We start from the raw sequence: 27,101 nt of genomic DNA, 5'->3' as shown, positions 1-27,101 counted from the left end.
AGACGGGAAGTCAGAAAAACCTGTCTTTTGCCCGTAGCGTGTGGCCGGAAGTGGGTGCAAATACCTGTCTTTAGACAGGTATCTGCACCCCCCTCCCCCCTGAAAGGTGTCAAATGTGACACCGGAGGGGGGGAGGGTTCCGATCAGCGGGACTCCACTTTAGGGTGGAGAACCGCTTTAATGACAAATTCTGCACAGTTCTGCCTATTTCAGAAGCAAAGCGCCCGTTGGATTCACTCCTTTATAAGCTGACTCAGCGTATCTTCTCCTTCCAGGTACTACAGAGGAGCTGTAGGTGCTCTGCTGGTGTATGATATCGCCAAGCATCTTACCTACGAAAATGTGGAAAGGTGGCTGAAAGAGTTGAGGGACCATGCGGACAACAACATCGTCATCATGCTGGTGGGCAACAAGAGTGACTTGCGCCACCTGAGAGCAGTGCCGACTGATGAGGCCCGAGCATTTGCAGGTATTATACATTTATATACATTGATCTGAATTTCCCTACAACGTTTACTAGTGTCCTTGCCAAGGTTTAGAATTCTATAGTCCTTCACTTTATACTGGACTGAATTGTTTAAATTCAGGTTATCACTAATAGAAGTTACGTTCTTCCAAAATATGCCATGCAAAGTCTACATGAACAGCGCCCATGGCTGTGAGAACTGAGTTGGGCGGAGAGTTGCTCAACTGTTCCCAGGACAGGAACGCCTTGTATTTTTTTTTACAAGACTTTCACTGATTGGCTGAGGTAGAGCTTGTGATGTTTTCTGCCCACTTTCTTCCTTTTGATCCAATCAGAGAAAGCCTCGTATGTATTGATGACAATATAAGGCTCCCTGTGAATGGCTGAGCAGAATTCAGTCCGACTCGGTTTTTGTTGTGCAAGGAAATGTGAATGATCTGATAGCAGGTGTGGCAATTGGTTATAAAGTAAATAGTTTTAATTATTTAAAGTGGCTGTAAAGCTTTTTGATCTTTCACCTTAATGCATCTTATACATTAAGGTGAGAAAACGCCTATCCCCCCCCCCCCCCCCCCCTCCACGGTTTTACTTGCCAGAGCCTCGAATTTCTGTGGGTGTGATCCCGCGTCGCACTCTCCACGGGTTCTCAGCTCTTCATTGGATTGATTGATAGCGCAGCCATAAAATTCAATGATGCGGGCACGGAGAGTGGGCGAATCCTACACTCAGCGTCTATGGACGCTGAGTGTATGACATGGGAGCGTGCCCGCAGGGTAACCCCCTTGGGAGAGTGCTTCCCAGAGGAGGTTAGCGCTTGTGAGGAAGAGCCGTCGCGGGACCCCAGAACATGGGGATCGGGGCCACTCTCTTTCCAAACAAGCTGCACAGTGGAGGCAATTATGACATGTTTGTTATTTAAAAAAAAAAAAAAAAAAGGGAGCCTTTTTAATATCACTTTTTTAAAGTGGAAGTAAACCTGGAGTTGAAGTGGAAGTCCAGCCTATTCCTAACTAAGCTTAAATTTGATCCCACTCCTCTTCTAAACCCCATTCTATCTGCCCTGTGAAAGGAAGATGTGTATACTTGCCTATTCTTAGAGCGGTCCAGTCACATAATTAGCTGCCAGGCCTCAGTGTAGAGGAGGGACAGCTGACAACGGATGCCCCGTAGTAAGCATGTGGGTGACGTCACATCCGGGCAATGAAGCTGTTAGCGGTCCCTTGTCACTGAAGCCGGCTCAGATCGCTGTCAGAATAGTTGGAGAGGAGCTCCAGACGCCTTCAGAAAAAAACTAGGGCACTTGCCTGTCCAGGAATCCAGTAGCGTCCTCACCCAAGACAATTTTTCAAACGGCTATCGAGTGCTGGAGCTGCCATCTTGCCTAAGGCCCCTTTCACACTGGGGCGTTATTCGCGCAAAGCCTCATTTGCAATCCCAATGTGCTGGTAAAGCACAGCTAAAACCCTAAAGTTTTGGGGCATTTTTTCAGTGTAAAAGGGCAAGGCGTTTTACAGCGCTTTCAATTCATTTCAATGGAGAGGGGCGTTTTTGGAGCGGTTTTTTTTCAGCGCTCAAAAGCTGCTCCAAAGATGCTGCTTGCTGGACTCTGTGTGAAAGGGTCCATTGAGATGCATGGAGAGCGTTTTAGGAGCGTTTTAATAGCGCTATTTTGAACGCTAAAACGCTGTAAAAACGCTTCAGTGTGAAAGGGGTCCAAGGGAAACTGGTAGTAAAACATTGTAGCTTCACAACCGGTTTCCCTACTGTGCTCTGTGAATGGTCTGGCTGCGGGGGCGGTGGGGTGAACTTCTTTGCTTTAAGCTTGGTTAGGAATATGCTGGACTTCAACTTTTAAAGCGGAGTTCCACCCATTTTTGAGAGGTGGTCTTAAACGGAAGAACACCTCATTTAAAAAAAACAATTTCTTGCCTTTTTGGAAGTACCGAGTACCGGGCCACGACGTCATGTCCTCTTCTGCGGTGAGCTCCCCCGTTGTCTTCTGGGACCTGTGTGTGTCCCAAAAGACATGCTGGCCATTCACAAAGCGCCCCGCAACTCCCTGGACAGGTAAGTGCCCTTATTAAAAGTCGTCGGCTACAGTATTTGTAGCTGCTGCTGAAAAAATAATTTGAGGCTAGTCAAATTTTTAGCCCCTTTGGGGTTAAAAGGCCCTGCTAGCAGCAAAGCGCCGCTAAAATGAGCAGCGCTTTACCGCTGACGACCGGCGCTCTCAGTGTGAAACTGATGCTTTTCCTAGCCAGTTTAGATGGGTTGTAGCACCTCAGGAGATCTGAATATCGAGACCCTCTGATATGCTTTTTATAGAATACACGAAGGTAAAAAACCTTCACCCTTTACAACCACTTTAACCGCCTCACGTTCTGGGGTGACATTGTATGACGTAGCCCCAGTGTCGCTGCTCTCGTGTGCCCTCCACAGGGACACGGCACCACCTTGATCTTGGTAAAGAGCCGATGGTGCAGCTCTTTACCCATGTGATCGGCTGTGTCCAATCACCGCCGATCACATGAAGTACCGTTTTTATTGGCTCTCCTCGCACTGACCGTGTGTGAAGAGAGGAGAGGCGATCATCATTTCCGTGCAGGGGAGACATGTACAGGTTATCGGGGGGCTGATCATCAGTGCAGCCCAAACGGTGCCCAGCAATTGACACCAATGGGTACCCATCATTGCTGCCTATCGGTACTGCATATTGGTGCCTCATCAGTGCAGCCTATCCGTACCCATCAGCGCCACAGCGCACACCGGTGAAGGAGAAAAAGTAATTATTTACAAACTTTTCTCATAAACCAAGAACTTTGTTGTTTAAAAAAAAAAACAGTGCCGCCAAAAAAAAATATTTGTGTGGAGAAAAAAAAAGATAAACATTTCATATGGATACCACATTACGTGAGTGACCACGCAATTGTCATTCAAAGTGTGACAACGCTGAGCGGGTAGGAAGAGGGTGAAAGGGCCCGGTAGGCAAGTGGTTAAATTGGACATGCACTTCACATTTCCGGATCTTCTACCCCTGGTTTAAACTGAATGAATTGTACAAACTTTTTTTTTTCACACAGTACAGATACGGTTTTTCTTGTGCGGTCTCTGTACTTGGGGGGGGGGGGAATCTCTCTGTATAAGGCCACCGTGAGCAGTGGTTGGTCATACAGGTAATGCTCGGTAGAATTCTACCACACTGCCTCTAGTGGCAGAACTTTGCATGCGGAGTCAGTACTGGATAAAAGGGGAAAAGCAGCAATTTTGTGTCGCAGTTCGTGACATTCTCTTATTTTCAGTCGCTTCCCTTCCTCCTGTTTTTTGTTTTGTGTTCTTAAATTTCAAGTGTGTGTGTGTGTGTGTGTGTGTGTGTGTGTGTGTGTGTGTGTGTGTGTGTGTGTGTGTGTGTGTGTGTGTGTGTGTGTGTGTGTGTGTGTGTGTGTGTGTGTGTGTGTGTGTGTGTGTGTGTGTGTGTGTGTGTGTGTGTGTGTGTGTGTGTGTGTGTGTTTTCTTCTCTATAAACAGTTGATATATCAAAACTATGTTGTCAAACGGCAATTTATATCTAAAATCTACTTAGGCCTGGTTCACACCTACGCATTTTGCAGTGCGTCTTCAGATTTGCAGAAACGCACTACAGTCCATTTTAACACTATTTACTATGGGTCACGTTCACATCTATGCAGTTTTTCAACTGGTGCGCGTTTTGGAAAGAGTCAAGGACTTTTTTTTTACCCGCAGCAGATGCCATTTTTGGTTCTATAGACTTGCATAGAAACGCATGTAAAACGCATCTACATGTGTTTTGTGTGTTTTTTTTTTTTCCCCCAGCCTTTTCCTCTATATTAAAAATGCTGATTACTGTGCGTTGCTTTGCTGCTATGAATGCCTGTTTCTTTGTAATATTAAAGCATTTGTTTTTATGTTCTCACCTAATCTGACTTGCAATTTTTCTCTTGTACAGAAAAGAATGGTTTGTCCTTCATCGAGACTTCAGCCCTGGACTCTACAAATGTGGAGGCTGCTTTCCAAACGATCCTGACAGGTAAACGCATGAGCACTGCTACGATCGATCTTGTCAGCTATGCTCTAGGTGCTTGTTTGGCATGGCACCACAGGATAGGATACAAGTAATAAAAGGTGGTGGTTTTGGACCTAGCAAACAATACGGCAGTCTCCACTTTTAGGCTCCATTCATCTGTGAAAAAAACGTGCGGTTCACTCGCCCGCCAATAATGGTCACCCCAAACGCGGCTAGCTGGTGCGTGATTTTGTGCGCGACATACGCATGAAGCTTAAAGGGTAACTAAACCCACAACCAAAAAATCAGTATGTATATGCATTAAAGCAGGAGTGGCCCCCTCTGTCACCCGCGACCTCCTGCTCTGGGATGGCGGGTTGGCACGCTCAGATCTCGGGTTGCCGACTCTCTATCCTAGAGCATCAGTACTGTTAATATAGCTGGTGTTAGAGGTAGCAAGCAGCTGCAGAGATGCATAAGCTGATGCTTCCTGTATAACGCCGGCTCCTGTCACAGGCGGAGTGATATCAAATGCACTCTGATTGGAACAGCCGGCGATACCTGAATGGAAGACTGTTATTAAGGTAAGATTATTACTAAAATCAGTGTATATATGGGCATATCTGTTCTGCAGGGGTTAATGGGCTGCGGGTTACCTGCACTGAGCCATAGACCTGTTATCTGCGGGGTTTGGTGCACTTTCCGTATTTAGGGTGGAACATGTTCCAGCAGCAGCAGCAGCCGCCTCTTGCGCACGCCCCCCACTATTTAAAAAAAGATATGGCTGTTCGCAACTCCGCCCACCTGGCTGCGCCATGAATTCAGAGTTCTGTGAAAGGGAAACTACAAGTCCTGACAACCTTTGGGGGATTTCAACTTGTAGTTTCAATAAACTACCATGGCACTGTTCATTCTCTCTTCCTGTCACTAAGTATCTGGAGGTAAGGGCAGACGGATACACTTAGATGGTTGCAGGAGTCCTGCAAAAATGGTGCAGTGAATATGAATACTGAATACAATTGTTTTAAAGAATAATAATAATAAAAAAGCGGGTGCGATGCTTTCCAGGAAAGTAAAAAAATTCACTTTATTCTTTTTAATCTGCAAAACAATGTGATTTTTTTTTTTTATTAACCACTTAAGCCCCGGACCAATATGCAGCTAAATGCCCAGAGGTGCTTTTACAATTTGGCACTGCAGCGCTGCTTTAACTGGTAATTGCGCGGTCATGCAATGTTGTCCTGAAACAAAATTTGCGTCCTTTTCTTCCAACAAATAGAGCTTTCTTTTGATGGTATTTGATTGCCTCTGCGATTTTTATTTTTTGTGCTATAAAAGAGACCCCAGCGGCCATCGGGTCCGCGGATCACGCGGTCCCGCGACCGGTTAGACGTACTGGTACATCTGCCCAGCCGTGCCATTCTGTGGACGTATATCTACAGGCGGCGGTCGTTAAGTGGTTAAAACAATTGTATTCATATTCACAGCACCATTTTTATTAACAGCCTTATTATGGTCATAAATGATCACATAAATGAAAAAGCAATGCATACATGGCCAGCGTTCAACTCTGAGAAGCTAAATTATTAAACTTTAAGTTGTTGCCTATAGAATCCAATCTGCTTTTTCATAAAAGGAGAACCAAAACGTAATTGGCTTTGGCCAGCACCTCCCACTTTTGTTGCTTAAAGGAACACTAAAGGAATTTTTTTTTTTTGTACAATAACAAACATGTTATACTTGCCTCCACTGTGCAGCTCAATTTGCACAGAGTGGCCCCTAACCCTGTCTTCTGGGGTCCCTCGGCGGCTGTCTCGGCTCCCCCTCGCAGGAACTATCCACCTTCATGCAAGCTCCCTCGCATGGTGGTAAGTTCTTGCGGGCATGCTCCCGTGATACAGCTGGTGGCTATAGCCGCTCACTGTATCACTCGGCCCTGCGTCATTCGATGTGATTGACAAGCAGCGTGAGCCAATGACTGCGCTGCTTTCAATCAACCAATGAATGAGCCATAAGCCCGGCCAAGAAGCCAGCATGCTCGCGGCGTGGGACTTTCGAGGGGGCAGGTAAGTAAATAAGGGCTCGGGGGAGATGGGGAGGGGCGCTAATGCTCGGATGTTTTTTCACCTTAATGCATAGAATGCATTAAGGTGTAAAAACATGTACCTTCACAGCCCCTTTAAAGTGGAACTTTAGGCTGGGAATGAAAACAGCGGACAGGCAGGATTTGTAATGCAGAAGAGACATGCTTTGTCTTTCTGCATTGAAGGAGAAGTACAGGAAAGCTTGTTTGGCTGTACTTCTCCTTTAGATCGCAGTTCATTCTGCACTCCTGTGACCCGGTTTCAGCAGAGAATGAGATGAAGGCCGCTCTCTAAATACATCACAGAGCCAGTCCCAGGCACCGCATCATCTTGACCACTAAGTCGGGATCAGCCCAGATCCCTGGACTGACACCCGGCTTGGCCTTTTAGCGACCTGCTGAGAGCCTGGGCCGGCCTCCAGCTCAGCGCTCCTGTGAGGGAGCAGAGAGCTGTGATTGACAGGCAGCAGCTCTCTGCTTGGGGAGCTATGAGAACCCAGAGATGGGTGGCGGTCAATCGCTCGGTTTTCAGTGTAGAGACACCAGGGGACAGATGCAGCGTTGCATGCGCAGGAGTGATGATCTGCGGCCGGTGATCGAGACCAGAAGCCGGCCCCTCGAAGATGTCAGCAGCCGGTTGTGAGTGCCGGGGACAGTGCATTGCTGCATTCAAGGTGAGTATAGTTCCGCTTTAAAGGCATAGTTGACCTTTACTAAAAATAAATAACTACTTGTACAAGTAAAAGGAGCTTGTAGATAAAAACAAACTGTGCAGCTTTGAACAAAGTTAAACAATGCCCTTGATATGTCAGAATCAGAAAATAAAGGTGTTGGACAATTTACATATCTACCGTATTTGCCAGGGTATAAGACGACTGGGTGTATAAGACGACCCCCTAATTTTCCAGCTAAAATGTTGTTTTTTGGATATACTCACTGTATAAGATGACCCCTCACTGGGCCATCTATACATGCCTCACTGGGCCATCTATACATGCCTCACTGGGCCATCTATACATGCCTCACGGTGCCATCTATGCATGCCTCACGGTGCCATCTATGCATGCCTCACGGGGCCATCTATGCATGCCTCACGGGGCCATCTATGCATGCCTCACGGTGCCATCTATGCATGCCTCACGGGGCCATCTATGCATGCCTCACGGGGCCATCTATGCATGCCTCACGGGGCCATCTATGCATGCCTCACGGGGCCATCTATGCATGCCTCACGGGGCCATCTATGCATGCCTCACTGGGCCATTCCATTCCCTGCCTCGATGATCTCCCTACCTTCTCCTGTTTTCAGAGTCGGTCAGTCAGACGGCGTCCATCCATTATTCAAAAGCCGCACCGCCTCCTCGGGCTGTTCCGTGATAGGCGGAACACTCATTTCTCCCTCGTCTTCCAGGACGGCACGCTGAGAGTAGACTGGCCACCTGACAGGAAACACAATCAAAAAAGAGGTTAAAAGGCCCCACCCTTCCCATGTGCCTCAGTTTCTGATTGTGTTTCCCCTACAGCGAAACAGTTTTTTATTTTCAAGCTGACCTAAGGCCTGGGGCTGGTGGTCCTCCCCCCGGAGTCTAGACCACAGGTACTGGGTGCTTTTGGGTCCGGTCAAGGTGCTTGCACTTTCCCGGGGGGGTATCCCTTCTTTATGGTCTAGGGAGGCTGAAAGTGCTAACTAAGAAGAGTGCCTCCCTGGACGCCAGAGCCTCCTAGCTAGCAAGGCTTCCCTAGTGCTCTGAGGCGGCCGTACCTCTCTCCCCCCCCGTCTTCCCTCCTACCTTACAGGGAGACTTCCCCTCTGCAGCGTGGTGTCGGCTGGGCTGGGCGCCGCTCCGAGCGGCGCCGTCACTTGCTGGGCGCGTATTGATGACGCGCACGCCGTCCGACGGCGTGACGTCACTCCGCCCCTACAAGATGGCGGCCTCCACCGACGGATGCCACATTTTCGCTGCAGAGCACAGCAGAGGCAGAGCAACACGCAGCCGGGGAGAGAGAAGGGCCGGGCGCCCTCATCATGGAGGACCGTCTGACAGACCTGGCTGCTGAGGAGTCCACCCGGGGTGAGTCCTCCTTGTGTTCGGGGGTGGGGGCCCCCCCCCCTCTTGTTGTAGAACCTCAGCTGTGAGAGTATGTTGCTAATGGGCCTTTCTATTTTACATTATGTTTTAGGAGAGGACCCTTCTGCCCAGGGGGAAGCCAGTAGATCTACTAAACCCCTTAAAAAAATTAAGAAATGTGGGAATTGTAATGATAAGCTCCCGACAGACTATAGCAAACCCTTTTGCTCCAAGTGTATCCTTAAACTAGCTGGGAAAGAGACCTCGCAAATCATGAAGGATTTTCTCTCTGTGCAGTCAGAAATGCTCGCCACTCTCAAGGATTTTAAATCTTCCTTGAAAAGTAGGGAGTCTGATCCCCCTGTACCTGGTCCTTCGTCTCAGGAGGGATCCACTTCTGCGCGGCTGGGTTCCCGCCAGCGAACTAGGAAGGCTCCTTCCTCTGACTCCGAGGATTCTGAGGTCACTCTTCAAGAAGAGGGCCTGGTGGAAAGCCAGGCGGAGGAAGAGGACGAGGATGCCAGGTCTGGGAAATATATATTTTCCGCAGATGATATGGAGGGTCTTCTCGCAGCCATTTACGCCTCTGAGCAGATCCAACATCCAGCAGAGCAGGTTTCAGCCCAGGACAGGATGTATTTGGGTTTAATTAAGCCTCAGTCTAAGACTATCCCAGTGCATCAATCCCTCAAGGATATTATCCGGAGGGAATGGGCTGAGCCAGAAAAGAAACTTCCCAAGTTTAAGACCTGGAAACGCCGCTGCCCCTTTAAAGATGAGGTGGAGGATACCTTTTTTAAAGTTCCTCGTCTTGACGCATCTTTAGCTCAGGTCTCTAGACAATCCGATCTCTCTTTTGAGGATGCAGGGAGTTTAAGGGATGCCATGGATAGGCGTGCTGATACCTCCCTCCGTAGAGCCTGGGAAGCCAATGCAGCCGCTTTGGGTCCTGCGTTAGCTTCAGCATGCGTCGCAAGGAACACTGCCGCTTGGACTTCCAGGCTGTTAGATCATCTAGCAAGTTCTTCCAAGTCTAGAGAAACTCAAGAGTCCCTCCAGGTGATCGGCAGTGCGGTAGCCTATTTGGCAGACGCAGCTATTGAGACGGTTCGCGCTTCAGCCAAGACTGGAGCACTTATTAATGCTTCTAGGAGAGCTGTCTGGCTGAAAACTTGGAGGGGCGACCTTGCGTCAAAAAAACGCTTGTGTGCGATTCCGTTTGAGGGTTCCCTCCTGTTCGGCACCGCATTAGATCAGGCCCTAGCGAGATCCTCTGAAAAAGGAAATAAATTTCCCTCCAAACCTAGAGCAAATAGGGGGAAGTTTTTTCGTCCCAACCAGTGGAAAAACCCCCCCCCAGGGAAGAAATCGGCACCCGGCAGGCGCTGGGGGTTTGGAAAGGATAAGCCAAAGAGTGGGATCCTTTTTTCCAGCCCCAAGCCTGGTGAAAAGGATCCCAAGTGACGAGAGGGTAGGGGGCAGGCTCTCCAGGTTCCTTCCCGCTTGGGAGGAGATAACCAGGAGTCCTCACGTCCTTCAGATCATCAGGGAAGGTTACAGGCTAGAATTCCGCCAGTTTCCTCCCCCCATTTTTCTCCTCGCACACCTACCAAGCGATCCTCGCAAAGCCGCTGGACTTTCCCAGAACGTTGCCAGCCTGGCCGAACAGGGAGTCATAGTCCCAGTCCCTCCAAATCAAGAGGGCCAGGGAGTATACTCCCATATTTTTGTCGTTCCCAAACCACTCGGGAAATTCAGATTGATCATCAATCTCAGACCCCTAAATGTGCATCTTCAATACAAAAAATTTCGTATGGAGAATGTGTACAGTCTCAGGGGCCTCTTGTTAGAAGGCGTGTTCATGGTGACAATAGACTTGAGGGATGCTTACCTTCACGTTCCTATTTGTCCGGATCACCAGAGATTCCTCAGATTCGCCCTCACCTCTGCCCAAGGAGTTCAGCACTGGCAGTTCTCGGCCCTCCCCTTCGGACTGGCTTCCAGTCCGAGGGTGTTTACGAAGGTCCTGGCAGAGGTGATGGCTTTTCTACATTTAAAGGGGATCTCCCTCGTCCCTTACTTGGACGACCTTTTACTCTTCAACCTGAGTCGGGATCAGCTCCTTCTGGACCTGGCCACTGTCATAACCACCCTGGAATCCCTTGGTTGGATCGTGAACAGGGAGAAGTCTTCTCTCCTTCCAGAACAAAGGAAGATGTACCTAGGTTTTCTTATAGACTCCCTAGAAAGGAAGCTTGTCTTATCCCAAGACAAAGCACAGGGTCTTATGACAGCGGTCAGGTCCCTAGTGGCGGCTGTAGATTCCTCTTTCAGAGAAATCATGAGGTTGTTGGGACGGATGACTTCGTGCATCCCGGCAGTTCCTTGGGCACAACTCCACTCAAGGCCCCTGCAGGCCTTCCTTCTCTCATCTTGGGGGGGAACGGAAGAGACGTTGGATACCAGGGTCAGTATCCCGGTTCCAGTAAAAGACACCTTACAATGGTGGCTATTGCCCCAGAACCTTTTAAAGGGTCGTCTGTGGAGTCAGGTCAACCCGATCAAAGTCACTACAGATGCCAGCAGCTGGGGGTGGGGAGCCCATACGGAGGAACTTCGAGCCCAGGGTTCTTGGAATCCCCAGCAAAGGCGGGCTTCTTCCAACTACCGGGAGTTATTGGCGGTTGGGGAGGCTCTGGAAGCCTTCGAGGAGAGAATTCAGGGCCGAGAGGTCCTAGTCCTCTCCGACAACGCGACTACGATCGCCTTTCTCAACCGGCAGGGGGGCACCAGGTCACACTCTCTCCTAGCCCTCTCCCTGAGGATCCTAAGTTGGGTAGAACAGAGGGTGCCCTCTCTTCTAGCGGTCCATATAAGAGGAACCCTCAATCTGGAGGCCGATTTTCTGAGCCGCCAGCCCATCCTTCAGGGGGAATGGGAATTATGCCCGGAGACCTTCAGCTGGATTTGCCAACAGCTCGGTCGCCCAGAAGTAGACCTCTTTGCGTGCAAGGGGAACAAAAAGGTGAGCAGGTTCTTTTCCCTCTCCCGAGAGCAGGGTTCACTGGGGGTGGATGCGTTGGCTCAACCCTGGAGATTCCGGTTGGCCTACGCCTTTCCTCCCTTGAATCTCATCCCAAGGGTTCTGCAAAAATTGAACGCCTCAGACACCAACCTGATTTTAATCGCTCCTTGGTGGCCCAAGAGGTCCTGGTTCCCCACCCTGAAACATTGGGCTCTAGCTCCCCCGCTTCCTCTCCCTCCCCGGGCGGGTCTTCTGCGGCAGGGGCCGGTCTCTCATCCGAACCCAGAATTCTTCAGCCTGACGGCATGGCTCTTGAGAGGTGGAACCTGCAGCAGAGAGGCTGTTCGGAAAAGGTGATAGGAACCCTGTTGGCTAGTCGCAAGAAAGTCACCAGACTCATCTATGCAAGAATCTGGGGGGTCTTTTCGCGCTGGTGCTCCGCGAAACAGATCTCCTACCCTGACATCCCCGTCATCCTGGATTTCCTCCAGGATGGGGTGGAACTAGGCTTAGCCACTAAGACCTTGAGAGTCCAAGTTACGGCCTTGTCCTATTTTTTGGACAGGAGCCTTTCTGGGGATCCTCTTATTAGGAGGTTTCTGACAGCCAGGGACAGACTTTCCCCTATAAAAGTCTCTAGAGTTCCCCCTTGGGACCTCTCCCTAGTCTTGAATCAGCTATCTAAGGCACCATTCGAACCTATAGATAGTATTCCAATTAAATTACTTTCCTTTAAATTTACTTTTTTGTTGGCTATCACGTCTGCCAAAAGAGTTGGAGACATGCATGCTTTTTCCATTAAGGAACCCTTTCTTCGGGTTTTTGAAGACAGGGTGGTACTGAGTCAGGATCCTCTGTACCTGCCCAAAGTGGCAACTAAGTTCCACAGATCCCAGGAGGTAGTCCTCCCTTCGTTTTGCGCAGATCCCAAGAATGAGAAGGAGGCTACTTTTCATTGCTTGGACGTAAGACGTTGTCTTTTGATTTATTTAGAGAGGGTAAGTGAGTTTAAGAATTCCCCTCATCTTTTGGTTAATTTTTCTGGTCAGAAAAAGGGTCAGCAGGCAACAAAAGCTTCTATATCCAGATGGATCAGGCAGGCTATTTCTTTATCCTACACCTTAGCGGGTAGACCAGTTCCTGTTATCAAGGCCCATTCCACCCGATCACTGGCAGCCTCCTGGGCAGAAAGAGCAGGAGCTTCCATAGAACAAATATGTAAAGCGGCGACCTGGTCAAGCCAGAATACGTTCGTCAGACATTACAGAGTCGAACTGCTGTCACCGCAAGATCTGGTATTTGGTAGGAAGGTCCTACAGACGGTGGTCCCGCCCTAAGGTAGGCCCAAAGATTGCTTGCTTTTTTCTCAGCGTGCCGTCCTGGAAGACGAGGGAGAAATGACCAGTTACACTTACCGGTAGCTGGATTTCTACGATGTCTTACAGGACGGCAGGCCTACTTCCCTCCCTGTTATTTACTGCTATTCGGAGTTATTTTTTTATTAGGTCCTAGGACCGTGTTCTAATAGCGGTTACTTATCTACAAACTGAGGCACATGGGAAGGGTGGGGCCTTTTAACCTCTTTTTTGATTGTGTTTCCTGTCAGGTGGCCAGTCTACTCTCAGCGTGCCGTCCTGTAAGACATCGTAGAAATCCAGCTACCGGTAAGTGTAACTGGTCATTTTCCCAGCAGAGCCTCTGTTCAGTGTTCCGCCTATCACAGACGTCCTCTCGGCCGAGGCTGAGAAGGCATCCGTGATAGACGGAACACTGAACAGAGGCTCTGCTGGGAAAATTAGTGTTCCGCCTATCACGGAACAGTCAGAGGAGGAGGCGCGGCTTTTGAATAATGGATGGCCGCTGTCTGACAGAAAGGTACCCAGCGTATAAGACGACCCCCGACTTTTGGGGCATGATTTTAGATGCAAAAAGTCATCTTATACGCCGGAAAATACGGTAATTAAGAATGACTGACTGAAAAACTCCTAGAGATCCTGCATCTCTCCATCCTCCACACAGAGCCGGCCAATGGAGTGAGCCACACACATGCCCCCTGAGCAAGCAAATTGCATTGGGGGTACAGGGGGGGGGGGGAGAGACAGGAGAGCCGGTGAGGGACCCGAGAAGAGGAGAATCGACGTTGCTCTGTGCAAAACCATTACAGAGCAGGGGAGTAGGCTCCATATACTTGTATGACTCAGAATTTGTGCAACTTTGACGCGACTTGGGAGAGGTGAGACTTGGATGTGTCCCTCTGCAAAGTCCGACCCCCTGTTGCATGTAAAACATTCAGGTACGACTTTCATGCAACTTTTGACGGCTAACATGGAAGACTATGGCCCATGACTGAACTACTTTAAAGTCGTTGTGACTTTAAAGCGGATGTGCCATGGGAACAAAATATTAAAAGTCAGCAGCTACAAATACTGCAGCTGCTGACTTTTAATATTAGGACACTTACCTGTCCTGGAGTCCAGCGCCGATCGCAGCAGAGCACGAGCGATCGCTCGTCACTCTGCTGCTCCCCCCGCCATCCACGCTGAGGGAACCAGGAAGTGAAGCGCTGCGGCTTCACTGCCCGGTTCCCTACGGCGCATGCGCGAGTCGCGCTGCGCCCGCCGATTGGCTCACACGCTGTGTGCTGGGAGCCGAGTGTTCCCAGCACACAACGGGGGACAGACGGGATGTGACGGAATGCCCGTCTTTCGCCCGTATCGTGTGGCCGGAAGTGGGTGCAAATACCTGTCTTTAGACAGGTGTCTGCACCCCCCTCCCCCCTGAAAGGTGTCAAATGTGACACCGGAGGGGGGGAGGGTTCCGATCAGCGGGACTCCACTTTAGGGTGGAGGACCGCTTTAAGTTGTAGATATATGAATGGTTATCCTTGAAAAACATGGGGTGTGACTTGTCATGCGGCTTTGGACATCAAAAAATCGCATGACGAGTCGTACAAGTGTGAATGGTGTGTAAGGCTCCAGTCACACTTGTATGACTCTAAAGTCGTTTAACTTTAATGCGACTTTGGATGGATGCAACTTCGGCTTTGACCAATGATGGTGAACATCTGTCGCATGTAACATTCAGGTGCAACTTTCATGCATCATTTGAGGGTTTACATTGCAGTCAATGGCACTCAAGTTGCATGAAAGTCGGAACCAAAGTAGTGCATGAACCTTTTTAAAGTTGCTGCGGCTTTAACCACTTCCTGACGGCCGTACGAATATATACGGCCGCAGTGTGGTTCTAAATCTCTGGGACGCCGTCTTCATACGGCCTCCGGGCCACTGGGGGGCGCGTGAGCGCCCGCCACATGACTGAGATGCCGATGCGAGTGCCTGGCGGCCGCGATGTCCTCTGGGCACATGTGATCGGCGGTTACAGAGACAAGGACGTGGATCTGTGGGTGTAAACGCACAGATCCATGTCCTGTCAGGGAGAGGAGATTGATCTGTGTCTCTTGTACATAGGGACACAGATCGGTCACCTCCCCCAGTCAGTCCCCTCCCCCCACAGTTAGAAACACTATGCAGGGTAGACATTTAATCACTTCCTCACTCCCTAGTGTTAACCTCTTCAATGCCACATTTATACAGTAATTAGTGCATATTTATAGCAGTATAAATGTGGTGCCAAAAATGTGTCAAAAGTGTCCGATGTGTCCGCCATAATGTCGCAGTTCCAATAAAAATTTCAGATCGCCGCCATTACTAGTAAAATAAATAAATAATAATTCTGTCCCCTATTTTGTAGGCGCTATAACTTTTGCGCAAACCAGTCGCTTATTGCGTAGAAGAATACGTATCGGCTTAGAGTGAGAAACATTTTTTTTTTTTTTTTAAATTGGGCTATTTATTATAGCAACAAGTAAAAAATATTAAAACCTTTTTCAAAATTGTCGCTTTTTGTTTATAGCGAAAAAAAAAAAACGCAGAGGTGATCAAATACCACCAAAAGAAAGCTTTATTTGTGGAGAAAAAAGCACGTCAATTTTGTTTGGGAGCCACGTCGCACGACCGCGCAATTGTCGGTTAAAGCGACGCAGTGCCGGAAGCTGAAATTTCACCTGGGCAGGAGGGGGGTATATGTGCCCAGTAAGCAAGTGGTTAAAGGGGTTGTAAAGGGAGAATGTGTTTTTTTTTTTTTTTTTTTTTTCTCTCTCCATGCATTCGATGCATGAAGATAAAGCACAACTTGTGTGCAGTAGCCCCCCTAACGCGTCCAGCTTTGTCCCCGACCCAGCCATTGGATAGCTGACCGGCGGCAGCCAATCAGGAGAGGGAGGGGGTGGGACTTGCTCGGGTGCCCCATATGGCTGGGGCGGGCACTGAACAGGAGCGGGGGGCGGGATCACCAGAAGAGGAGGATCTGGGCTGCTCTGTGCACATCCACTACACAGAGCAGGTAAGTATATTATATTTGTTATTTTTATAGAAAGAAAAATGAGACTTTACCATCTCAGTGTCCGAAGTTGCACATATGTGGATGGAGCCTAAATTGCTGCTACTTGTATGTTTAAAAAAATATATATATATGTGTTTTTAATCGTGCCGAATGGCTGTTATTGTAAAGATTATAAAAACGTTGGACCAAGCCTGACATTTCTAGTGTCCCCGGCTTATTTGGAAAGGTCTTTTGCTGTTGTGTACACTTCCCTTTTCCTGTTCTTAGATCCTGTGTGTACTTTGGTGATGAATACGACATTGCTTTCAGGACACAGATATTCTCAAGGTCAGAAGATAGGGAGAAGAGAACACACAGTGCTGACTTCACATATATGCCAGCAGCGATCCCTCTATAGATGTCCTTTAAGGGCTGGCAGATATCAAGCTGTTTTAAAGTAGTCCTCTAGAAGTTTTTTTTTCCTTTCAGTATTATAAAACGGTTTAACTATAAACTAAACTGTATGCAAGTGTTTATACAGTCAGATTTGTTTTGCTTTTGCTCCTCTGACGTGCGAACGACCATTCATCTTTCTGAAGGATCTTGGCAGGAATGAAGTTCAGGCAGTTAGTGGCTTTGTGTGAACTTGGATTCTCCCCTTTCCCTAGAGACTGTGAGCCCCATCAGAGAATAATTCTAAATGTTTCAGAAGGGCGTGTATTTCTGCCAGTGACATGGGGGCGCCATTGCCTCCCACGCATGACAGTGACGGGAGGGGGGGGGGGTGGCGGGCGCCATTGCCTCCCACGGATGACAGTGACGGGAGGGGGGGGGGGGCGGTCGCCATTGCCTCCCACGGACGCCAGTGGGGGTGGTCACTATTGCCTCCCGCGGACGCCAGTGACGGTGGGGGAGGTCGCTATTGCTCCCGCGGTCGCCAGTGACGGTGGGGGAGGTCGCTATTGCTCCCGCGGTCGCCAGTGACGGTGGGGGTCGCTATTGCTCCCGCGGTCGCCAGTGACGGTGGGGGGGGGTCGCTAGTGCTCCCGCGGTCGCCAGTGACGGTGGGGGGGGTTGCTATTGCTCCCGCGGTCGCCAGTGACGGTGGGGGGGGTCGCTATTGCTCCCGCGGTCGCCAGTGACGGTAAGGGGGTCGCTATTGTTCCCGCGGTCGCCGGTGACGGTGGGAGGGGTCGCTATTGCTTCCGCGGTTGCCAGTGACGGTGGGGGGGGATCGCTATTGTTCCCGCGGTCGCTGGTGGGGGGGGTCGCTATTGCTTCCGCGGTTGCCAGTGACGGTGGGGGAGGTCGCTATTGCTCCCGCGGTCGCCAGTGACGGTGGGGGAGGTCGCTATTGCTCCCGCGGTCGCCAGTGACGGTGGGGGTCGCTATTGCTCCCGCGGTCGCCAGTGACGGTGGGGGGGGGTCGCTATTGCTCCCGCGGTCGCCAGTGACGGTGGGGGGGGGTTGCTATTGCTCCCGCGGTCGCCAGTGACAGTGGGGGGGTCGCTATTGTTCCCGCGGTCGCCGGTGACGGTGGGAGGGGTCGCTATTGCTTCCGCGGTTGCCAGTGACGGTGGGGGGGGGGGATCGCTATTGTTCCCGCGGTCGCTGGTGGGGGGGGTCGCTATTGCTCCCACGGTCGCCAGTGACGGTGGGGGGGGGTCGCTATTGCTCCCGCGGTCGCCAGTGACGGTGGGGGGGGTTGCTATTGCTCCCGCGGTTGCCAGTGACGGTGAGGAGGGTCGCTATTGCTCCCGCGGTCGTCAGTGACGGTGGGGGGGGTCGCTATTGCTCCCACGGTCGCCAGTGACGATGGGGGAGGGGGGGTCGCTATTGCTCCCGCTGTCGCCAGTGACGGGGGGGAGGTCGCTATTGCTCATGTACCCAAACAAAATTGGCGTCCTTTTTTCTCCACAAATAGAGATTTCTTTTGGTGGTATTTGATCACCTCTGCTGTTTTATTTTTTGAGCTATAAACAAAAAAAAATGTAAATTTTAAACATTTTTGTTTACTTTCTGCTATAATGCATATCCCAAATAAAAAAATCGCTATAGGTGTATATTGATTTGTTTGCACAAAAGTTATTGTGTCTGCAAACTATGGGATAGATTTAGAGAATTTTATTTTTTTTACTTTTTAGCAGGACTGACACATTGCGGTGGACAAATCTGACCCCAAATAGGGACCAGTGACATTTATATCGGCACTATAAAAATGCACTGATCAATGTAAAAGTTACACTGGCAGGAAAGGGATGTGTGTTCACTGGGTGTGTTCTAACTGTAGGGGGGATGGGCTACAAGGGACATGACAGAGATCACTGGTAACAGAAGATCTGATGTGTTATCTGGCAGAACGGGGAATTGCCTTGTTTACACTAATAGTTCCCCGTTTTACCTCTGTAAACCGCGATCGCTGGTCACCGGCGGACATAGAGTTTACGGGTATGCGCCCGTGGCACACCCGCTATCGCCTGTGCAAAGACCGGGGTACACCTACGGTGGTTTGCGCAGGAGAGCAGACATGTATGGCGGCGGCTGGTCGGCAAGCGGTTAATATTTCTCTTTCGTTCATAGACGGACACAGCATCCTTTGACCTTAGGGTTATGTTCCTCCTACCAGGAGATTTTAGGCAGAATTCTTACAGCACCCAAGGTGTTAAAACTTTCCTTCATGCCGCTCCTCCCAGGGGGCGTGGCTCCCCCAGGCATAACCCACACCCTGCTTCAGCAGCTTCAGTTTGTTTCTGCCTAACCGTCAGGAGAGTCAGGCTCTCTCTGGAGTCCTGGACTCTGGAGTTTTTTCTTGCAAAATTTTTTTGCATTTTGCGAGTTTTTTCTCGCTTTTTTATTTTATTTTTATTTTGAATCCTGCGATTCTTCTATCAACAGCCGACTGGGTGACAGGCTGGGTCCTCGACCCTTGTAGTCCCCCCAGGTTCGGCCTTCGAGCGTGTGCCGGCCCTCAGCTCCGCTTTGGGACGTCCACGACAGGCCCCATTGCTCCAGGGGCGGCCGGGGAACTTCGGTTCTAGGGCACACATATGACCGGTCTCTATGGCCTTGTCACAGTGTGTCTGGCTGACAGCCATGCCGTTCGCGGACGTTGGTTCTGTCTGGGATACCTCCAGCCGGGTAGTCGCAGGACAGGTAAGTAGTGGCCCCTTACTCAGGTAAGTGGTCTGGCTGGAATGTTTTCCCTTGGGAGGTCGACTGAGGGTTTTCCCCTGCTTTCCTCTCCCTCCTTCCCCTTTGGGTGACGGCTGTGCAGGGTTTTTTTTTCCCTGGGGCTCATATTTTTTTCACTCGGGTATGGCTGGGGCTGTTCTGTGTCACTGCAGGGGACTGTGGTGGACATTCTGGGCATTTTTGTGTGTGCTGTGTACTGTTTTGGTGTACTGTCATTTTTGGGTACACTGTCTTTTTAAAACTGCGCAACGGCGGCCATTTTGCCGGAGCCGCGCTTGTATTATTCGGCGGCCATTTTCTTGTGGCCGGCGCCGTTTTCAGCACTAGTTCGGCCTCTAGTGGCCGTTTCGGCGGGGAAAAAAGACCGCGAATCATCTGAGGGGACAGACGCAGCGCTGCAGCTTCTCCTCAGCACACACTTGTCCTTCACAGACCGCGCTGTACCAGGGGGGTGGTGAGTCTCAGGGGGCCCCAGACTGTGCTCTAGCGGCCGGGAGGTGACCTGTGGGGGACTTTTTTCCTGCCATTGGCAGTGGGGGTGACACGGCAGCTGCAATATGGAGCCTGAATCAGGCCCCTCATTCCTCACAATGCCGGAATTAACCCTAAGCGCCCCTCCCCCTGCCACATCTGTTGAATCGGTGTCGGCTGTCCTGGAGTCTTTTCTCACCAGGTTTGAAGCTGCCAGTGCTCGGTTGGGGGGTAAAAAGCCCCCCCCCCCCCCCCCCGGAGGCTGTTTCTGGGGATATCTCTGACGCAGAATCTGATAACGCTGTTGCTGCTTCTGGTTCTGTCATGTCAGAGGATGCGGGCTTAACCCACATGGACAGCGAGGATGACTCTGCTGCGGAGTCTGCTGATAAGGAATTTGTTGGAGCTCTTATTACTGCGGTACGTGAGACTCTTCATTTAGAGGATGTGGCGGAGACACCAGCGGTGTCAGTCCCTTTTGGATTCCGCAAACCACCGCGTACCGCTAAGGTATTCCCTTGTGTTCCTTATTTGGACAATTTGTTGTATAAGGAATGGGATACACCGCAAAAGGCTTTTACTGTTCCTAAAAGCTTTGCTACCCGTTACCCCCTGGAGAAGGACTTTTTAAAAAAGTGGGTCACTCCTCCGTCGGTGGACCCTCCTGTGTCCAGACTGAGTAAGGCTACTACGTTGCCTGTGGAGGGGGCTCCTGCTTTCAAGGACCCCGCTGATAGGAGAGTGGAGGCCGTGGCCCGCTCCCTGTTCTCGGTGGTGGGTTCGGTGGTAAGGCCGGCTCTGGCCGGAGCCCTGGTAGCTCAGACGCTGACTGAAAGGGCGAAGCTCCTGCTGCAGGACCTGGAGGTCCAGGGGGCTTCCGAGTCCTCTAGGGACCTGGCTGAACAGTTGATTCAGGGTCAGAAGTTTCTCTGCGAGGCGGATATGGATTAGATTCCTTTGCTTTCCAGGGCTTCTGTCTACGCAGTGGTTCTGCGCCGCCTTATATGGCTGAAGTGCTGGTCGGCTGACCAGTCCTCAAAAAAGGCCTTGGTGGATTTGCCCTTTAAGGGCGGACGGCTTTTGGGGGCATCCCTGGATGACATTATTAAGGATGCCACTGGAGGTAAGAGCACCTTGCTCCCTCAGTCGGGGAAGGGTAGGGAACCTTGCCGCAAGCAAGGTCCTACTTTTACTACCCCCTAAGCGGTTTTTTCGTGCGCCAGCGCGGCTGGAACAGGTCCGCAAGGTGAAAAAGCCCTTGCTGCCGGGCGTAAGCGCCCCTGGTTCAAAAAACCAAACAAGCCTGCGGACAAGCCTGCTTCCGCATGAAGGTCTGCCCCCGCCCGGGTCTCGGGTGGGGGGACGGCTTCACGACTTCGTGGATCGGTGGAATTCTCTTCTATCCGACCGTTGGGTTTGCGAGGTGGTCGCCTCGGGGTACAAGATAGAGTTCCTTTCTTGTCCCCCAAACAGATTTTTTCCATCCAACCTCCAGCTTCCTCCGGATCGTCGGCTAGCCCTGTCCGGGGCTGTCCAGGATCTTCTGGACAGAGGGGTGGTTGTGCCGGTTCCCTCGCTGGAACGGTTTCGGGGGTTCTACTCCAATCTGTTCGTGGTTCCCAAGAAGGGAGGGGTTCGCCCTGTCCTGGACCTAAAGGCCCTCAACTCCTTTGTCAAGGTGCAGCGATTCAGGATGGAGTCGGTCCGTTCTATCATAGCGGCCCTCCACCAGGGGGACTTCATGGCGTCCTTGGACATCATGGACGCATACCTGCATGTCCCCGTTTGCACAAGCCACCAAAGGTATCTGCGTTTTGCGATCGGGGAGGACCACTATCAATTCGTGGCCCTCCCGTTCGGGCTGGCGTCGGCACCACGGGTGTTCACCAAGGTGCTCGCCCCGATCCTGGCCTTGCTAAGGCAGCGAGGGATCGCTATCGTGGGATACCTGGACGACCTTCTCCTGAGAGCTTCTTCAAGCTCAGAATTAGAGGAGGACGTGTCCATCACGTGTCGGACTCTGCAGGAGTTCGGCTGGCTTCTGAATCTCAAAAAATCAGTGTTGGTTCCGTCCCAGAGGCTGAAATACCTGGGGCTGGTTTTGGATTCGGGGGAGGCAAAAGTGTTCCTCCCATCGGAAAAACTGCGGACCCTGCAATCTGCAGTGAGACAGTTGTCGACCCAGAAGTGGTCGTCTCTTCGCTTCTGCATGCGGGTTCTGGGTCTGATGGTGGCCTCCTTCGAGGCGGTTCCGTATGCCCAATTCCACACCAGGGTACTACAGAAGGAGATTCTGTCACGATGGGACAGGGTCCCATCTTCTCTGGATCGCCAGATTCGGTTGAGCCATCTGGCCAAGTCTTCCCTGGCATGGTGGCTGACGTCTCCGGTTCTTCGGTCCGGGAAGTCTTTTCTTCCGTGCCGCTGGACAGTGGTCACGACGGATGCCAGCCTCTTCGGCTGGGGGGGCGTCTGGGGCACCCAGTCAGCCCAGGGGCGTTGGACTCAGGAGGAGTCCCGCCTGCCGATCAATATCCTGGAGCTCCGAGCGATCAAGCTGTGCTTTGTCAGGTGGTCCCTGGAGCTGCAGGGCCGTCCTGTCAGGATCCAGTCCGACAACGCCACGGCCGTGGCGTACGTCAATCATCAGGGCGGCACAAGGAGCTCGGCCGCGGCGACGGAGGTCGCTCACATACTTCGGTGGGCCGAAAGGTCCGTTCCGGCCCTGTCAGCGGTATACATTCCGGGAGTTCTGAATTGGCAAGCCGACTTCCTAAGTCGCACGACTCTGGATCAAGGGGAGTGGTCTCTCCACCCGGAGGTTTTTCAGATCCTGTGTCAAAAATGGGGCACTCCAGACGTGGACCTTCTGGCGTCCCGTCTCAATCGGAAGGTACCACGGTTTGTGGCCAGGTCAAGGGACCCGTGGGCAGACGCGTTAGTGGCTCCCTGGGGTCAATATCACCTGATTTACGCCTTCCCTCCTCTAAGGCTCCTACCCCGCCTGCTGCGCAGGGTGGAAGCCGAAGGGATTCAAACGATCCTGATCGCCCCAGATTGGCCGCGTCGCTCTTGGTACGCGGACCTGGTACGTCTGGTGGCAGACGCCCCCTGGCGCCTGCCTCTGAGGGAAGATCTCCTGTCTCAGGGCCCGATCTTCCATCCTGCTTTACGGTCACTGGCTTTAACGGCGTGGCTGTTGAGAACCAGGTACTGAAGGACCGGGGCCTGTCGGGCCCGGTAATCTCTACCATGATACGTGCACGGAAGTCCACTTCTCGAAAAATGTATCATCGTACATGGAAAGCATACATCTCTATGTGTGAGGAGATGAAGTGGCACCCCCGTACTTACGTGGTGTCCCGGATCCTGCTGTTCCTACAGCGGGGAGTGGACCAGGCTCTTGCCTTGAGCACGATCAAGAGTCAGATTTCTGCTCTGGCTGTTTATTTTCAGCGTCCCGTGGCAGCGCACTCTTTGGTTCGCACGTTTGTGCAGGGGGTCCGGCATGTGGCCCCCCCGGTGCGCCCTCCGCTACCTTCTTGGGACTTGAACTTGGTCCTCTCGGCGCTTCAGCGTGCCCCCTTTGAGGACATTCGGGAGATCCCCTTGCTGACTTTGTCGCAGAAGGTGGTCTTTCTGGTAGCTATTACCTCTATCAGACGAGTGTCTGAACTGGCGGCCTTGTCTTGCAAGGCCCCCTACTTGGTCATCCATCAGGATAAGGCGGTGCTGCGCCCGCGACCTTCTTTTCTTCCGAAGGTCGTTTCGGCCTTTCACATTAACGAGGACATTGTTGTTCCATCATTATGTCCTCAGCCGAAGAACCCGAAGGAAGCCGTTTTACATTCTCTGGATGTGGTTCGGGCCCTTCGAGTTTACTTGTCGGCGACAGCTCCGTTCCGGAAGTCGGACTCGCTGTTCGTGTCTGTGTCCGGTCCCAGTAAGGGCCTGGCAGTCTCGTCGGCCACCATTTCCAGGTGGATCCGACAGGTTGTGCTTCAGGCCTACGCCCTGAAGGGGCGGGCGCCTCCCTTTCGGGTCACGGCGCATTCGACCAGGGCGATTGGAGCCTCCTGGGCTTTCCGACACCAAGCCTCTGTGTTACAGGTGTGTAAGGCTGCGACCTGGTCGTCGGTCCACACTTTTTCAAAGTTTTATAAGGTGGATGTGAGTGCATCTTCTGATGCCTCATTCGGCCGCAGGGTGTTACAGGCGGCAGTTTAAGGTTGGAGTTCCTCCGTTGAGTAACTCCGGTTTTGTTTGGGGTGTAACCTGTTGTTTGCTGTGTTATTTTTCCCACCCCTCGTTTTTTTGACACTGCTTGGGGACGTCCCTAAGGTCAAAGGATGCTGTGTCCGTCTATGAACGAAAGAGAAAAAAGGATTTTTGTACTCACCGTAAAATCCATTTCTCTGAGTTCATAGACGGACACAGCACCCACCCCTCCTTGGTTTGTACTGCTTGTTACGAACTGAAGCTGCTGAAGCAGGGTGTGGGTTATGCCTGGGGGAGCCACGCCCCCTGGGAGGAGCGGCATGAAGGAAAGTTTTAACACCTTGGGTGCTGTAAGAATTCTGCCTAAAATCTCCTGGTAGGAGGAACATAACCCTAAGGTCAAAGGATGCTGTGTCCGTCTATGAACTCAGAGAAATGGATTTTACGGTGAGTACAAAAATCCTTTTATCCCACCCACTTTCAGATGCTACTGCAATAAGATGATTATTGTTATTCACGTTACCGGTCAATGGTCATAATATTATGGCTGATCACTGTATAAGCAGGGGTCGACAAATCCCGGTCGCCATGGCGACTAGAAATAGTGTCCTGGCGACTTGGCTTGGAAGGTGGGCAAAAAAAATAAAAAAACATTTTTGTGAGCGGGCGCCATCTGGTGGTGGCCGTTGGTATTACAAGTTAAACCGCAATTCTAATGTCATTTTTCACTATTTTCACTGCCATCTTCTTCCCTCTAATTAGAACCCCCAAACATTATATATATTTTTTATCCTAACACCCTAGAGAATAAAATGGCGATCGTTGCAATACTTTCTGTCACGCCGTATTTGCGCAGCGGTCTTAGCGCACTTTTTTGGGAAAAATTACACTTTTTTAAATTAAAAAATAAGACAACAGTAAAGTTATCCCCATTTTTTTTAATATTATGAAAGATAATATTACACCGAGTAAATTAATACCCAACATGTCACCCTTCAAAATTGCGCCCGCTCGTGGAATGGCGACAAACTTTTACCCTTTAAAATCTCCATAGGCGACGTTAAAAAAAATTCTACAGGTTGCATGTTTTGAGTTACAGAGAAGGTCTAGGGCTAGAATTATTGCTCTCGCTCTACCAATCACGGCGATACCTCACATGTGTGCGCTGCTCACGCATGTGTTCGCTTCTGCGCGCAAGCTCGTCGGGACGGGGTGCGTTTTCTGGCTCCTAACTTTTTTAGCTGGCTCCTAGATTCCAAGCAAATTTGTCAAACCCTGGTATAAGTGTCTCTCTCCTTTCTGCTATCGTGCGATTATTGGATGGGGAATTGTTATGAATATTACCAGAGAAGAGTGACAGGTCCTCATTGTGTCTGAATTTTACCAAATTTCTCTTTTTTTTTGTTTTTCAGAAATTTACCGCATTGTGTCTCAAAAGCAGATGTCTGACAGACGTGAAAACGACATGTCCCCAAGTAACAACGTTGTCCCCATACATGTCCCACCCACCACTGAAAACAAACCAAAGATGCAGTGCTGTCAGAACATATAACGGCCGCTGCCTGCACAGTGCCAGGCTTCCATTTCCTGTCCAGCTCTGGAGGGGGGGTCAGGCCCAATACCCTGTGCCCCAGTTCTAGAGGTGCCAGGCTCTGTATATTCCCCCACGTCCTGCACTGGACTCTTTGGAATTCTATTTTTTTTTTTTTCTTTTTGTTTTTTGTTAATATATTTTTTGTTTTGAGTGTATGTGTGTAAGAACTTTAATTTTACTATTCCATCTGGATTTTTACATGTCTTAAATTTTTTTTCTGATTTTTGACTTTCTGTAATAAGGAAATGATCTAATCCTCTTTCACGCTTTTTTCTCTCTTCTCTTTTTCCTGTGCTCTGCCTTCTTCCCTTCTTCTTTCTTCTCTACAAATACAATGATTCCAGGTCTGCCCTAGTCCCCTCCCCCCTCCCCTCTTCCTGTCTCCACTCAGAAAAGTCTGTATAATATATAAAATAAACGCATGTTGCCTGCTGGAGGCATCCTCTCCTGATACCTTGTGACTCAACAGATCTTTCTTCTTTTTTTTTGTTCTTTTTGTCTTTTTTTGTTTGTTTTTTTTTCTCCCCACTCTCGACCAGTAATAGATAATGTCACTTGTATGTCACTCATTGCTAGATCCGCTGTTTTGATCTCTAGAAACTACATGAAAAAAAAAAACAGGTGTGATGTGTAATAAAGTGTTTATACTGTTGAACCATACTACTTCAGGTGGATCTGTTCATGCTCTTCTTCTTCTACGTAGTGGCCTTCAGCCAGAAGATATGTAGGAAGACTTGAGAGGAGGTGGCTTCTACATTCTAACAGGCTTAGTGACTTCTTATTTTTTTGTGTTTTTTCTTTGCTGTTCATTTAGTAGCTGATATAATGCATTATTATTAATTTTAGGCATTTGACTCTTTATCTGAGCTCACGGCTGGAGCTCCACCCTAAAGTGGAACTCCCGCTGATCGGAACCCTCCCCCCCTCCGGTGTCACATTTGACACCTGAGGGGGGTGCAGATACCTGTCTAAAGACAGGTATTTTCACCCCCCTCCCCCCTGAAAGGTGTCACATGTGACACCGGAGGGGGGAGGGTTCTGATCAGTGAATGTGTTCACATAATACAAAGGCTTCTGTGAAAGGGCAGGCGGAGGGATGGGCATAGCTGGAGAATGGCTGCTCTAGACGCAGGCCTAAGAGAGAGGCACACAGGAGCTCTGAGACCTGCCTCTGCCCATTCTGCCTACCTCTGCCCATTCACAGAAGCCTTTGTATTTTCTGAATGTCTCCACATAATCCAAAGGCTTCTGTGAATGGGCAGGGGCATAGCTTGAGAATGGCTGCTCTAGACCAGGGGTCTAAAGACAAGTATTTGCACCCATTTCCGGCCACACAGTCTCAGGCAGGCATTACGTGACCTCCCGTCCCCCCCGTTGTGTGCTGGGAACACTCGGCTCCCAGTACACAGCAGGGAGCCAATCAGCAGGCGCAGCGTAACTTGCGCAATAGGGAACCGGGCAGTGAAGCCGGAGCGCTTCACTTCCTGGTTCCCTCACCGAGGATGGGGGGGGGGGGCAGCAGAGTGACGAGCGATCGCTCGTCCTCTGCTGCGGACGGCGCGGGACTCCAGGACAGGTAAGT

The 27,101-nt window shown here is 50.6% G+C and overlaps 1 protein-coding gene across 1 annotated transcript in view; it reads left to right on the top strand.

Moving 5' to 3' along the window:
• Positions 1-26,179, top strand: part of RAB11A (RAB11A, member RAS oncogene family) — a 62,955-nt gene extending 36,776 nt beyond the window's left edge. The window contains exons 3-5 of the mRNA XM_040342268.1: positions 276-469; positions 4,431-4,511; positions 25,338-26,179. Coding sequence (XP_040198202.1) covers positions 276-469; positions 4,431-4,511; positions 25,338-25,477 — 415 coding nt within the window. The 3' untranslated portion in view covers positions 25,478-26,179. The remainder of the gene's footprint in view (positions 1-275; positions 470-4,430; positions 4,512-25,337) is intronic.
• Positions 26,180-27,101: the final 922 nt, after the last annotated feature.

The sequence above is a fragment of the Rana temporaria genome, chromosome 3 (assembly GCF_905171775.1).
Source record: "Rana temporaria chromosome 3, aRanTem1.1, whole genome shotgun sequence".
Lineage (NCBI taxonomy): Eukaryota > Metazoa > Chordata > Amphibia > Anura > Ranidae > Rana > Rana temporaria.
This window is presented reverse-complemented; position numbering and strand designations above follow the sequence as displayed.